The sequence below is a fragment of the Chrysochloris asiatica genome, unplaced genomic scaffold, assembly GCF_000296735.1.
Source record: "Chrysochloris asiatica unplaced genomic scaffold, ChrAsi1.0 scaffold00042, whole genome shotgun sequence".
NCBI classification, from domain to species: Eukaryota; Metazoa; Chordata; class Mammalia; order Afrosoricida; family Chrysochloridae; genus Chrysochloris; species Chrysochloris asiatica.
In genome coordinates this window covers 20718533-20731124 of record NW_006408560.1, presented here as the reverse complement: position 1 = coordinate 20731124, position 12592 = coordinate 20718533, and the positions used below count along the sequence as shown (strand labels likewise).

The following is a 12592-nucleotide window of genomic DNA, read 5'->3' as shown; positions in this document are numbered from 1 at the left end:
ATGGCTCAGCACTGCCTCTGGATCTTGCTCCTTTGTCTGCAAACCTGTGAGTTCTGACCCTTGCTGACTGTCTACTAGTTTTCCATAAAGTTTTAGAAACGGTCTTTAAGGAAGCATCCTTTTGATCTATGTTTTTAACAGAAACACCGTGGGTCTCAGTAAATGCTGTACTCAAAAGGGATCCAGTTAACTGAGAATAGAGTGATATTCAATCTAAATGTCTTTTAGCTTTAGAGTTGATACTTCTGGATCTTATCTATGCTCAGTCTGGTGTCATAAGTGATGTGTTGGACTGTTAGCCACATGATCAGCAGTTCTAATTCACCATCTGCGCTGTAGGATCAAGATGATGCTTTCTATTCCCATAGAGATTTATGCTTCAGAAAGCCAATACAGGGTCACTATGAGTCAGAACCGACTCGGCAGCACACAACAGTTTCCAAAGTTTTTAAACAAAGCCCTTTGCTCAGGACAGTCAGTACTTAGAGCCCACCCACAAAGTCCAGCAAAAGCTTAAAAATCTCCAATAATTTGAAAGCAATTTCTTTTAATCATTATCATGTGTTATTTGGTTTCTGACAAAGATATGTTCTTCCTAATTGTATTTCATTGTTCTACCATGTTAGAGTGATGTACAATTCATGATGATTGCCATCAAAACCTCATTTCTATAAGCTGTCTTTACTCTCAACCCATGTTCAGAGCTAGTACTCTGCTTTGATCCTCCAAAAGCTCTCTAAAATAAATGAGGAAGAGATTATACCTTTACTTTATAAATAAATTTGTTCTCAAAAAAGAGATGGAGAACTTGAACTAAAAATCCTGTGTTCTCACTTTATCATAAACTGTAAATGACAAAATGAATATCGGTTGTTATCACAAAGAAAAATAAGTACCATTAGCTTTATTATTTTACCCATTTATCTCATTATTTCCAAACAATTGTCCTGTTTATATAAAAAAATGACTGACTGGCACTTCTACATCTTTATTTGTCATATCTCTTACCAACTCTGAAAATGTTAGAGTACATTTCTGGCATGAGTTAGAACTCAGGGAACTTAATGAGTTAAAGGCTTTTGTTTTTGTGTGTTTTTCTGGTGGAGTAAAGTCCTTTAGTTTCTGTATTTCCTTTACCATTTAAAGCTGTAGCTCCCTTAATTTTGACTTTCTGGAGACTAAAACCTCTAGGTAAATGAAGTAATATTTGGAGCTTAACATGTTTGTGCAGTGTGGAGAAAAAAAATACAAATGGATGGGGAAAAGAGTTGGATGGAACATAAGTGAAAAACTTAGGATGTCCTTAATCATCCAGAGAAAGTGAGAATGGTAATTATTTAAGACATCTTAATTTGCAAAGCACCACTGGACTGCTAACCACAAAGTCAATGGTTCAATCCCACCAGCTGCTCATTGAAAACCCCATACAGGTTTGCTATGGGTCAGAATCAACTCAATGGCACTTCATAGCAACACACTGTGCATATTTTCACTGCCAAAACCCAAACTAAACCTATTGCCATGAAGTTAATTCCAACTCATAGCAATCCTATTGAATTTCCAAAGCTGTGATCTTTATGGATGCAGACTGTCACATGTTTTCTCCTGTGGAGTGGATGGTGGCTTCAAAATGCTGACTTTTCTGTTGGCAGCTGAGCTCTTACTCCCTTTGCCACCAGTGTTCTACACAAAAAATTACTGAATCACTGAAGAAAGAGGAGGAGAATAACAGCATGGAAATTGTGGAATGTTCCGCAAATTATTAATGTTGTTGTTAAGTGCCATTGACTCAGTTACAAATCTTAGCAGCCCTGTATAGGGTTTCCAAGGAACGGCTGGTGAGTTTGAACCACTGACCTTGCAATTCAAATGGACTTTGTGGTCCACTACTTCTCCTATAGCACCACACCAGGGCTCCATGCACAATGTAAACATTCCCCAATACTACAATTTCTACATTGTTGAATTGGGAGAATGTTTTGTTGGTTCTTTTTATGGTTACATATTATTCTATTGTATGTATATACAACATTTTCTTGATCTGTTCATCTGCTTATGGTCATTTGAGTTGTTTCCACAATTTTTCTATTTTTAAAAAGTGTTGCAATGAACACTTGCATACATGTCTGTTTGCCTTTCTGCTTTCACTTCTTCTGGGTATGTATTTAAGATAAGGATTCCTAAGTCATATGGTAGTTCTATGATTACCATTTTGAGGAACCACCAGTTGTTTTTCCACAGTGGCTATACCATTTTTAAAGAGTCCTGGTGAAAGTGCTCAGCTGCTAACCAGAAGGTCAGTGGTTGGAATCCACCATCTATCTACTCCACAGGAGAAAACTGTAGCAATATGCTTCCAAAAAGATTTACAGCCTTGGAAATCCTAGAAGGCTCTTTTACTCTGTCCTAGAGAGTTTTACTCTGTCCTAAAGAGTTACAACAACAACAACAAAAGAGTTACAGAAAGTATATTATCAAGAGTCAATGATAAAGAAGGAGGAAGTCCAAGGTGCATTAAAGGAATTGGTGAAGAACAAGGCACCAGGAATTGATCGAACAAAAATTGAAATCTTTCAAGAAAGTGAGACGGCACAGGAGGCACTCACTCATCTCTGCCAAGAAACTTGGAAGACAAATATCTGGCGACTGATTGGAAGAGATCCGTATTTGTACCCATTCCGAAGAGAGAAAATTATCAGACAATACCTTTGATATCCCATGCAAGTAAAGTTTTACTAAAGGTAATACAGAAACGGCTGCAAGCATACATTGACAGAGAACTTCCAGAGGTTCAAGCTGATTCAGAAGAGGCTGTGGAATGATGGATATCATTGCTGATGTCCGATGGATCTTGGCTGAAAGCAGAAAATACCAGAAAGATGTTTACCTATGCTTTATGGACTACGCAAAGGCTTTCGATTGCGTGGATCATGACAAGTTATGAACAGCATTGCAAAGTATGAGTATTCTGGAACACTTTATTGTGCTCGTGAGGAATCTGTACCTGGACCAAGAGGCAGTTGTTGGAACAGAACATGGGAACACTGAATGTTTTAAAATTAAGAAAGGTGTGCAACAAGGTTGTATTCTTTCACCATGCTTATTCAGCCTGTATGCCAAGCAAATAATCTGAGAAGCTAGGTTATATGAAGAAAAACATGGCATTAGGAGTGGAGAAAGACTCATTAACAACTTGTAATATGCAGATGATATAACCTTCCTTGCTGAAAGTGAAAAGGACTTAAAATATTTACTGATGAAGATCAGAGCACAGCTTTCAGTATGGATTACATCTCAATGTAAAGAAAACAAAAATCCCCACCACTGGACCAATAAACAACATTCGTATCAAAAGAGAAAAGATTGAAGTTGTTAAGGACTTCATTCTTCTTGGATCAACTATCAACACTCATGGAAGCAGCAGTCAAGAAATCAAACAATGTACTGCATTAGGCAATCTGTTGCACAATACCTTTGTAAAATGTTGCAGAGCAAAGATGTCAGTTTGAGGACTAAGGTGTGCCTGACCCAAGCCATGGTATTTTCAATCACCTCATATGCATGTGAAAGCTGGACAGTGAATAAGGAAGACTGTAGAAGAATTGATGCCTTTGAGTTATGGTACTGGAGGAGAATATTGAAAGTGCCATGGGCTGCCAAAAGAACCGACAGATCTGTGTTAGAAGACGTGCAACCAGACCACTCCTTGGAGGCCAGGATGGCTGAACTTTGTCTCTCATACTTCAGACATATTGTCAGGAGGGACCAATCGCTGGAGAATGATATCATATTTGGTAAGGAGGAGGGTCAGAGAAAAAGAGGAATACCCCAATCAAGGTGGATTGATAAGTGGAAGTATCAATGGGCTCAAGCGTGGCAAAAATTGTGAGGTTGGCCCAGGATTGGGCAGTGTTCCATTCTGTTGTTATACATAGGGTTGCTATGATTTGGTACCGACTCAATGGCCCCTAACAGCAACAACACCACCTATCCAGTAGGTATCTATGACCAAAACCTACAATGATATTTATTTGGATATTAGAATCAAAATGATAATACATGTACAGCCTTACTACAGTAACTAGAACATAGTGTTTAGCAAATATTGGCTAACACTTTTGTTGTTTGTCACACTGACTTGCATGCCATATTTGAAAAGGCCAGGGGTTTATTACATGGAAATGCTGGGCAGGATCCACTTTTGGTTTTTTAGGATGATTCAAAGAACAAGAGCAGGAGAAAAGATGCTAGGAGTTTGACTTTAGGTATAGGATGTCAGGGTTCTGGAAAAGGAAATTGAGGATGAGACATTCATATCGCCAGGCACTCTTTATAATAGGCATTGGGGGTTTGTTTTTACAGATTTAAAGCCAGAAATGTGTCCAAATGCCATTTATCTTTGATGAATAGATATATTCACCTCTTAAAAACTGTTCTACAAGCATTTTCTGAGTGCAGAAATGGACCTTAAATTACTACTACTGCCTTCACTCAATCCAAAATAAAAACATTTAATTAAAAAAATACATATATTCCTACTGCCATTCCTGGCATATGCAGGCCTTTCTACTCAACATTGGGCTCAGGAATCACATTTACCTTATGGAATTAGAGCAGTCAAAGCAACCAAGATTCAGTAGAGATGAAGTTTTAAAAAAAATCCCTATTTTCCCCCTGAGGTCACTGAAATAGGAGAACTCTGAGTGTGCAAACTTATGATTGTTCCATGTTGGAAAAGTTTCCTCTAAGAATTAAGACTCACAGTCTCATGCTTTTGAAAACACTGTGACACAGACTGTCCTTCCAAGTGTCCTAGTAGCCACTTACCCTCAGGGACAGAAGGACAGAAGCATCTACCACTTTTGCTCCATGCCCATTTCCCTCTACATGTCCTCTCCCACACTCTTTAAAATCCTCCTTTTCCTTACCCCGTCTTCGCTTTTGTTTCTTAAACCCCTTCTCTTGTTCCCTTCTCCTACCTCCCATCAATATGGAAATAACTAAACATTTATGGAGCAATCCCTAGACATTAAGAAGTCTACATTTATTATTTCTTTTCATTCTCACAATATCCCACAAGATAGATACTAGTAATCACCCCATTTTAGAGATGAAAACACTGAGACACAGCAAGATCAGTTAGTGAAAAAATGGAGGAAGGAAGATTTAGCTCCTGTGTCTGTAGACTTAACCACTGAGCATGCTGCCTCCACTTACTTTGATACTGAAACAGAGTAAAATGTAGTCTCCACTTTTGATGTCTGTCACATTTTTAAATCTGTCAGTAAAAAGTAATGACTCATATACTCCTAGCAAGGCAGAGGGTCAGAGAAAAAGAGTAAGACCTCCAGCAAAATGAATTGGCAAAGTAGCAGTATCAATGGGCTCATCAAGCGTGGCAACAATTGTGAGGTTGAACCAGGATCGGGCAGTTTTTCGTTCTGTTGTGCATAGGGTCACTATGAGTCGGTACCAACCCAATGACACCTAACAACAACAACAAAGCAAGGCAGGATTGTTCAGGCAGAAGCTGGGCCTAACTATGTACCCATCCAGAAAGAAGAATAGAGGCTGATGGGAAGGTCCTTGCCAATATTAAAAGTTTAGGCAGACCAGCAAGACAGAACATTCAAGGAAATGACCCTCTCAAACATGGTTCAAATGCCATTCACTTCAGTATGATTTAGATTGATTCAAATTAGCTTCTTCAAAAGGAACAAAGGTCAATACATTTAGATATACTGTTGGATGTAGCATGCAGTCATGGATATAGCATTACAGTGACCCTATAGGATATAGTAGAATACTTTTAAAAGTCCAGGAGTTGAGTGGGTCCATCTAGGTTTCTATGCAGGGATAACTAGGTCCTGGACATCATCCTAGAGACCAGAGACAGGATTTTATACCCAAATAATATTCCTAGAAAGAGTTAGTCTGCCAATAATCTGAAGTCCTTGCAGATAGACATCTTCCAGATCAAGACAAAGCTTCTATTCTGGAAAAAGATTGGGCTCAATGTTAGTCACCAGAGTCTCAGTTATAGAAATGTAATATGTAATATTGATTTTTAGTTTTCCCAAATATGTCATGTCAAAAACCCAGTCTCCAAACAAAAGCTGGATTTTATTATATGATGGAGTCCTTGTGTGGCACTGTAGGATAAGCACTGGACTTCAAGGTTGGAGGTTTAAGCTCACCAATCACTCCTCGGAAACATAACCCACTCTATAGCACATAATAATAACAATGATACAGTGTGGCGCTATAGGATAAACACTGGGTTATTAATTACAAGGTCGGCAATTCAAATATATCAGTTGCACCTTTGAAACCCTATACAGGGTCTCTGAGTCAGAACCAACTCAACAGCGGTCATCATCAACAACAACGATAAAACAGGATTCCAGTGGAAGGCAGTAGAGACCCACCTCTTCCACTGAAGCACCCTTGGGCATCAGCATGGTAACAAATGAAGCAGCCAGAGCACCTTCACAACACATGCCCAAAGGTCAGCACCAGGCTATCCAGGCTGCTAAGGATTTCCTGCATCAAGCCTTCCTTGTCTGAAACCTTGAAATGGGATGAATCTGCAGTTTAGGGGCAACTGAGTGAGCCCTGGTATGGCACTGTAGGATAAACACTGGACTGCTAACCACAAGGTTGGCAATTCAAACCCACCAGCCACTCTCAGAAACCCTATACAGGGTCACTATGAGTTGGAACTGACTCGATGACTCACAACAACAGTAATCTCATCTAGGGGGTAGTGGTAGTTCAGTGATAGAATTCTTGCCTTCCATCCCTGGTGTAGCACTATAGGATAAGCACTGGACTGCTAACCATAAGGTTGGTGATTCAAACCCACCTGCTGCTCCCTAGTAAGCCCTAGACAGTACTAACAGCAAAAATGCAGTAAACCTTGGTTCAATTCCCATCAATGCACCTCATTCGCAACTAACACTGTCAGTGGAGGATTGTGAGTTTAGCAAAACAGCTTTTAGTGGAACTTCTAGACTAAAACAAACTAAGAAGAAAACCCTAGAAATCTACTTCAAAAAAATCAGCTGATGAATCACCTATGGATCACAGCGGTCTGATTTCCAACCAGTCATGGAGATAGCACAGGGACAGGCAGCATTTTGGGCCATTGTGCATGGGATTGCTTTAAGATGAGGGTAGCTACTCCAGTTCATTTGTGTGAGAAACTGAAAATGAAAGAGATATAAGCAGTCAGTTAGGGAGGAGCAATATTGACAGAGACATCCACATGCTCATATTTCCTTGGTCGTACTCAATTTTTGATTGCATGCACTTAAAGGGAAGTAGGGATAAACAATGGATGCCTTCAACCGCATTTCTGTTTTAAGAATGTGTATGTGCATGAGTATTGAAGAAACTGATCCTAGTCAACCCAAATCTTAATAAAAATTACATCAAGAACAAATTCCAGGGAAAAATCATTTTACTGTAATGTCAGAGGAGCCCCCTGGTGGTGCAGCGGTTAAGAGCTCAACTGCTACCTGCTTAGAAACCCACCAGTTGCTCTGTGGTAGATGTGGCAGTTTGCTTTGGCAAGTTTCTTGGAAACACTATGGGCAGTTCTACTCTGCCCTAGAAATTTCCCTTTTGAGTCAGAATCAACTAAATGGCAATGGGGTATTATGTAGGCGTGGTAAGTGTGTTGTCTTTGAACGTCATGACTAAGGTCCTTCCATCAGTATGGAGAGTAACACAAAACTTCTGGTTGTGCAACCTTTTGTTTCATCTTTGCCTCAACACTCCATATGACTGTTTATAACCAAATGTCATTTGAATGTCACCCTCACAGGACTACAATATCTAGGGTGGCCCACCTCCCACTCCTTCCTCCACTAATACCCTATATTGGTACTAGATTCTACCCAAGATCTTGGCAGGGCTTACCCTTGTACATATGTTGAATTGTATATTTGTATACAATGGCAATTTAATAAATGCATTGCCTACCTAGTCTAATTCCTATGATGGTTTTGAAAGAAAAAAAAAAAGCATTAAAACTGAAGAAAACAGAGACTACAAGTCACCCAGTAACTAAAGATAAAATGAGAACAACCACTCTGTATTCGTTACTATTGTGTTCCCCACGGGTACCTCAGTGCCTGGCCAGAACAGAGGTGCTCAGTAGAGGCTGTTGAGTGAACAAATCTTTCTTTACTTTTTAAGAGTAACTGATATTGACCTTTGGTCACAGCACTTGGTACTTCTAGGAAGACAGGAGATTCAGAGACCAGCAATACAACTGACCTTAGAGAAAGAAATAGTGATGACTATCAAACCCCTCCTGGTGTGGTGCTGTGGGTTAATGCACTGGATTGTAAGGTTGGTTTGAACCTCAAAGTCAGTGGTTCAAGCTCACCAGTTACTCCTTGGAAACCCTATGCAGCATTGCTATGAGTCAAAACCAACTCCACAGCGCTTAACAACAACAACATCAACTCCCTCCAGATCAGAAAGTTTCTGTGCCTCAAACCCTCCTCATGTGTCTAATTTACTTTCCTTAGTGTTGTGTTGTTGTTAAATGCCATAGAGTTGGTTCTAACTCACAGAGAACTTTTATAAGATTTCTGAGGAGCAGCTGGTAGGTTTGAACTGCCAACCTTGTGGTTTGAAGTCCAGTGCTGATCCAACAGTGCTACAAATTATCAAACTTATGAAGTGTCATATGGACACAGAGAAATCATCATCAGTGCCATTCTTAACTTCCCTACAAAGATTTAGGCCAAGCCCTTCTCTTTCTTCTGCTATTCTGAAAGCTTCCTTTGAGGTACTTACTAGAAATGGCCTATAAAGAGCTGTAATCATTTCTTTCTCACCTGATTTTCCCCAGTCCAAAACCATCCTCTGACCAGTAGAATTCCTTGTAGTCACTTGCTGATCCCTATGAATCTCATTGGGCCATCAGTGTTACTATATGATCCACCCTCATCTCAAATTCAATATTTCTAACACTAAACTTGTTTCCCCTTTTGACTTATTTTCATTGTATCAGTTTTCTAGTACAAAGTAGACACTCAAAAAACTATTGCTAAACAATTTAATTCTGTCGTTGCTGTTAAGTGCCATCTAGTCGGTTCTGACTCACAGCAACCCTATAGGGTTTACAAGGAACAACTGGTGGATTTGAATCATCAATCTCATGGTTAGCAGTCGAGTGTTTATCTTTCAGCTCCACACCAGATGCCTCCTTTTCCAGTGCCTTCCTTTGCACTATCTCTCAAATTCAGTCTTTCCTTTCTACCCTCATTGTCATTCCTGCTTCATGTCTCTCTACATCCATTTCTTCTCTCTTACTCTTTCTGCACAACATTGTCATATTACCATGACTCTAAGATATCATTTTTAACTGTATCCTCAAAAAGTTTCAGAACTCCCCTTTATCTATGGTTTAAACCTCAAATTCAAAACTGTCAACATAAACCCAATTTTAATCTCCAACCTTATCTCTCTGCTTTTTTATGCAAAACTATATTCATTCAACCCACATCACAAATTCTCCTTTTATTCTGGGACTTCTATGCCTTAGAGCCTGATTTCCTTTTTTGGTCAGTAAAATTATATTCACTTTTCAAGGTCCTTCTCAAATTCTACTTTCTCCAAGAAGTTTTCTCCATTCGTTGCAATTCAAAGTGATCTCTCTCTTTTTTTGAATTCCTACTGCAATTACTGTCTCTTCCATTTACTTGAACTTACCATTTATTTTCTCATTTTGTAAAAAAGGGTGATGTGTATGTGTGAATATTGTATTTCCCAAACTAGATATGAAATTTATTTTTTAAAAGCCTAGAACATGCCTTGGTCATAGACTGTTGTTGTTGTTGTTAGGTGCCATCGAGTTGGTACCAACTCATAGTGACAGAACGAAACACTGCCCGGTCCTGGGCCAACCTCACAATTGTTGCCATGCTTGAGCCCATTGATGCTGCCACTTTGTCAATCCATCTCATTAGGGGTCTTCCTCTTTTTCTCTGACCCTCCACCTTACCAAACATGATATCCTTCTCCAGCGATTGGTCCCTCCTGACAATATGTCCAAATCGTGAGAGACAAAGTATGGCTATCCTGGCCTCCAAAGAGTACTCTGGCTGTACTTCTTCCAACACAGATCTGTTGTTTCTTTTGGCAGCCCATGGCACTTTCAATATTCTCTTCCAACACCATAACTCAAAAGCATCAATTCTTCTATGGTCTTCCTTATTCACTGTCCTGCTTTCAGGTGCATATGAGGTGATTGAAAATACCATGGCTTGGGTCAGGCACACCTTAGTCTTCAAGTTGACTTCTTTGCTTTTCAACACTTTGAAAAGGTCTTGTGCAGCAGATTTGCCTAATGCAATATATCCTTGATTACTTGACTGCTGCTTCCATGTGTGTTAATCCAAGAAGAATGAAGTCCTTGACAACTTCAATCTTTTCTCCACTGATAAGAATGTTGTTTATTGGTCCAGTGTTAAGGATTTTTGTTTTCTTTACATTGAGATGCAATCCATACTGAAGGCTGTGCTCTTTGATCTTCATCAGTAAATATTTTAAGTCTTCTTCACTTTCAGCAAGCAAGGTTAGATCATCTGCATATCACAGGTTGTTAATAAGTCTTCCTCCAATCCTGATGACACGTTTTTCTTCATATCACCCAGCTTCTCAGATTATTTACTCAGCATACAAGTTGAATAAGTATGGTGAAAGAATACAACTCTGTCCCACACCTTTCTTAATTTTAAACCATTCAGTGTTATCATGTTCTGTTTGAACAACTGCTTCTTGGTCCAGGTACAGATTCCTCATGAGCACAATTAAGTGTTCCATAGTTTGTCATGATCCACATAATCAAAAGCCTTTGTGAAAGCACAGGTAAACATCTTTCTGATATTCTCTGCTTTCAGCCAAGATCCATCAGCCATTAGCAATGATATCCCTTGTTCCACGTCCTTTTCTGTATCCAGCTTGAATCTCTGGAAGTTCTCTGTCAATGTATGATTGTAGCCATTCTGTATTACCTTTAATAAAACTACTCCCATGGGATATCAAAGATAGTGTCCAATGATTTCCACATTCCATTGGGTCACCTCTCTTTGGAATGGGCACAAATACGGATGTCTTCCAATCAGTTGGCTAGATAGTTGTCTTCCAAATGTATTGGCATAGATGAGTGAGTGCCTCCAGTGCCGCCTCACTTTCTTGAAAATTTTCCATTTTTATTTCATCGATCCCTGGTTCCTTGTTCTTTGCCAATTTTTCAATGCAACTTGGACTTCTTCATTCAGTATCATTGGCTCTTGATCATATGCTACCTTTTGAAATGGTTGAACATCAACCTTTCCTTTTGGTATAGTGACTCGGTATATTCCTTCCATCTTCTTTTGATGCTTGCTGCATCACTCAATGATTTGCCCAGAGAATCCTTCAATAACCAAAGTCAAGGCTTGAATTTTTTCTTCAGTTACCCCAGCTTGAGAAATGCTGAGTGTGTTTTTCCCTTTTGGTTTTCTGATTCCAGATCTTTGCACATTTCATTGTAATATTTGACTTTGTCTTCTCGAACTGGCCTTTGAAATTTTCTGTTCAGCTCTTGTATCTCCTCATTTCTTCCATTTGCTTTAGCATCTCTATGCTGGAGAGCAAGTTTCAGTGTCTCTGATTACCCTTTTATTTATATATATATATATTCCTTCATTCTTGTCTTCTCAATGACTTTTTGCTTTCTTCCTGTGTGATGTTCTTGATGTCATCCCACAGCTCTTCTGGTCTTTGGTCTTAGTGTTTAATTTATCAAATTTGTTCTTCAAATGATCTCTAAATTAGGTGGAATATATTCAAGGTCATATTTTGGCTCTCATGGACTTATTTTCATTTTCTTCAGCTTCAGTCTGAATTTGCATATGAGCAATTGATGTTCTGTTCCACAATCTGCCCCTGGCCTTTGACTGATAATATGGAGCTTTCCCATCATATCTTTCAAGAGATATAGTCTATTTGATTTCTGTGTATTTCATCTGGTGAGGTCCATGTGTATAATCATCTCTTAAGCTGTCTAAATTAGGTATTTGAAATGATCAAATCATTGATTTTGTAGAATTCTATCACGCTATCCCCAGCATCATTTCTGTCACCAAAGCCATATTTTCCAACTACTGATCCTTCCTCTTTGTTCCCAACCTTTGCATTCCAATCATCAGTAATGATCAATACATCTTGATTGCATGTTTGATCAATCTCAGTTTGGAGAAGTTGGTAAAATTCTTCTATTTCATCCTCACTGGCGTTAGTGGTTGGTGCGTAAATTTGAATAACAGTGGTATTAACTGCTCTTTCTTGTAGGTGCATGGATATTATCATATCACAGACAGTGTTGTACCTCATGACTGATCTGGATATGCTCTTGTTGACAATGAATGCAACATCATTTCTCTTCAATTTGTCATTTCTGGCATTATATACCATGTGACTGTCAGATTCAAAATTGCCAATACCACTCCATTTCAGCTCGCTAATGCCTAAGATAAGGAGCTCTGGTAGCGTAGTGGTTACGAATCGGGCTGCGAACCTTAAGGTCAGC

The 12592-nt window shown here is 39.2% G+C and overlaps 1 protein-coding gene across 1 annotated transcript in view; it reads left to right on the top strand.

The window, feature by feature from the left end:
- CD84 (CD84 molecule) overlaps nucleotides 1-12592 on the top strand; it is a 72695-nt gene continuing 60103 nt past the window's right edge. Inside the window, exon 1 of the mRNA XM_006861655.1 lies at nucleotides 1-46. Coding sequence (XP_006861717.1) covers nucleotides 1-46 — 46 coding nt within the window. The remainder of the gene's footprint in view (nucleotides 47-12592) is intronic.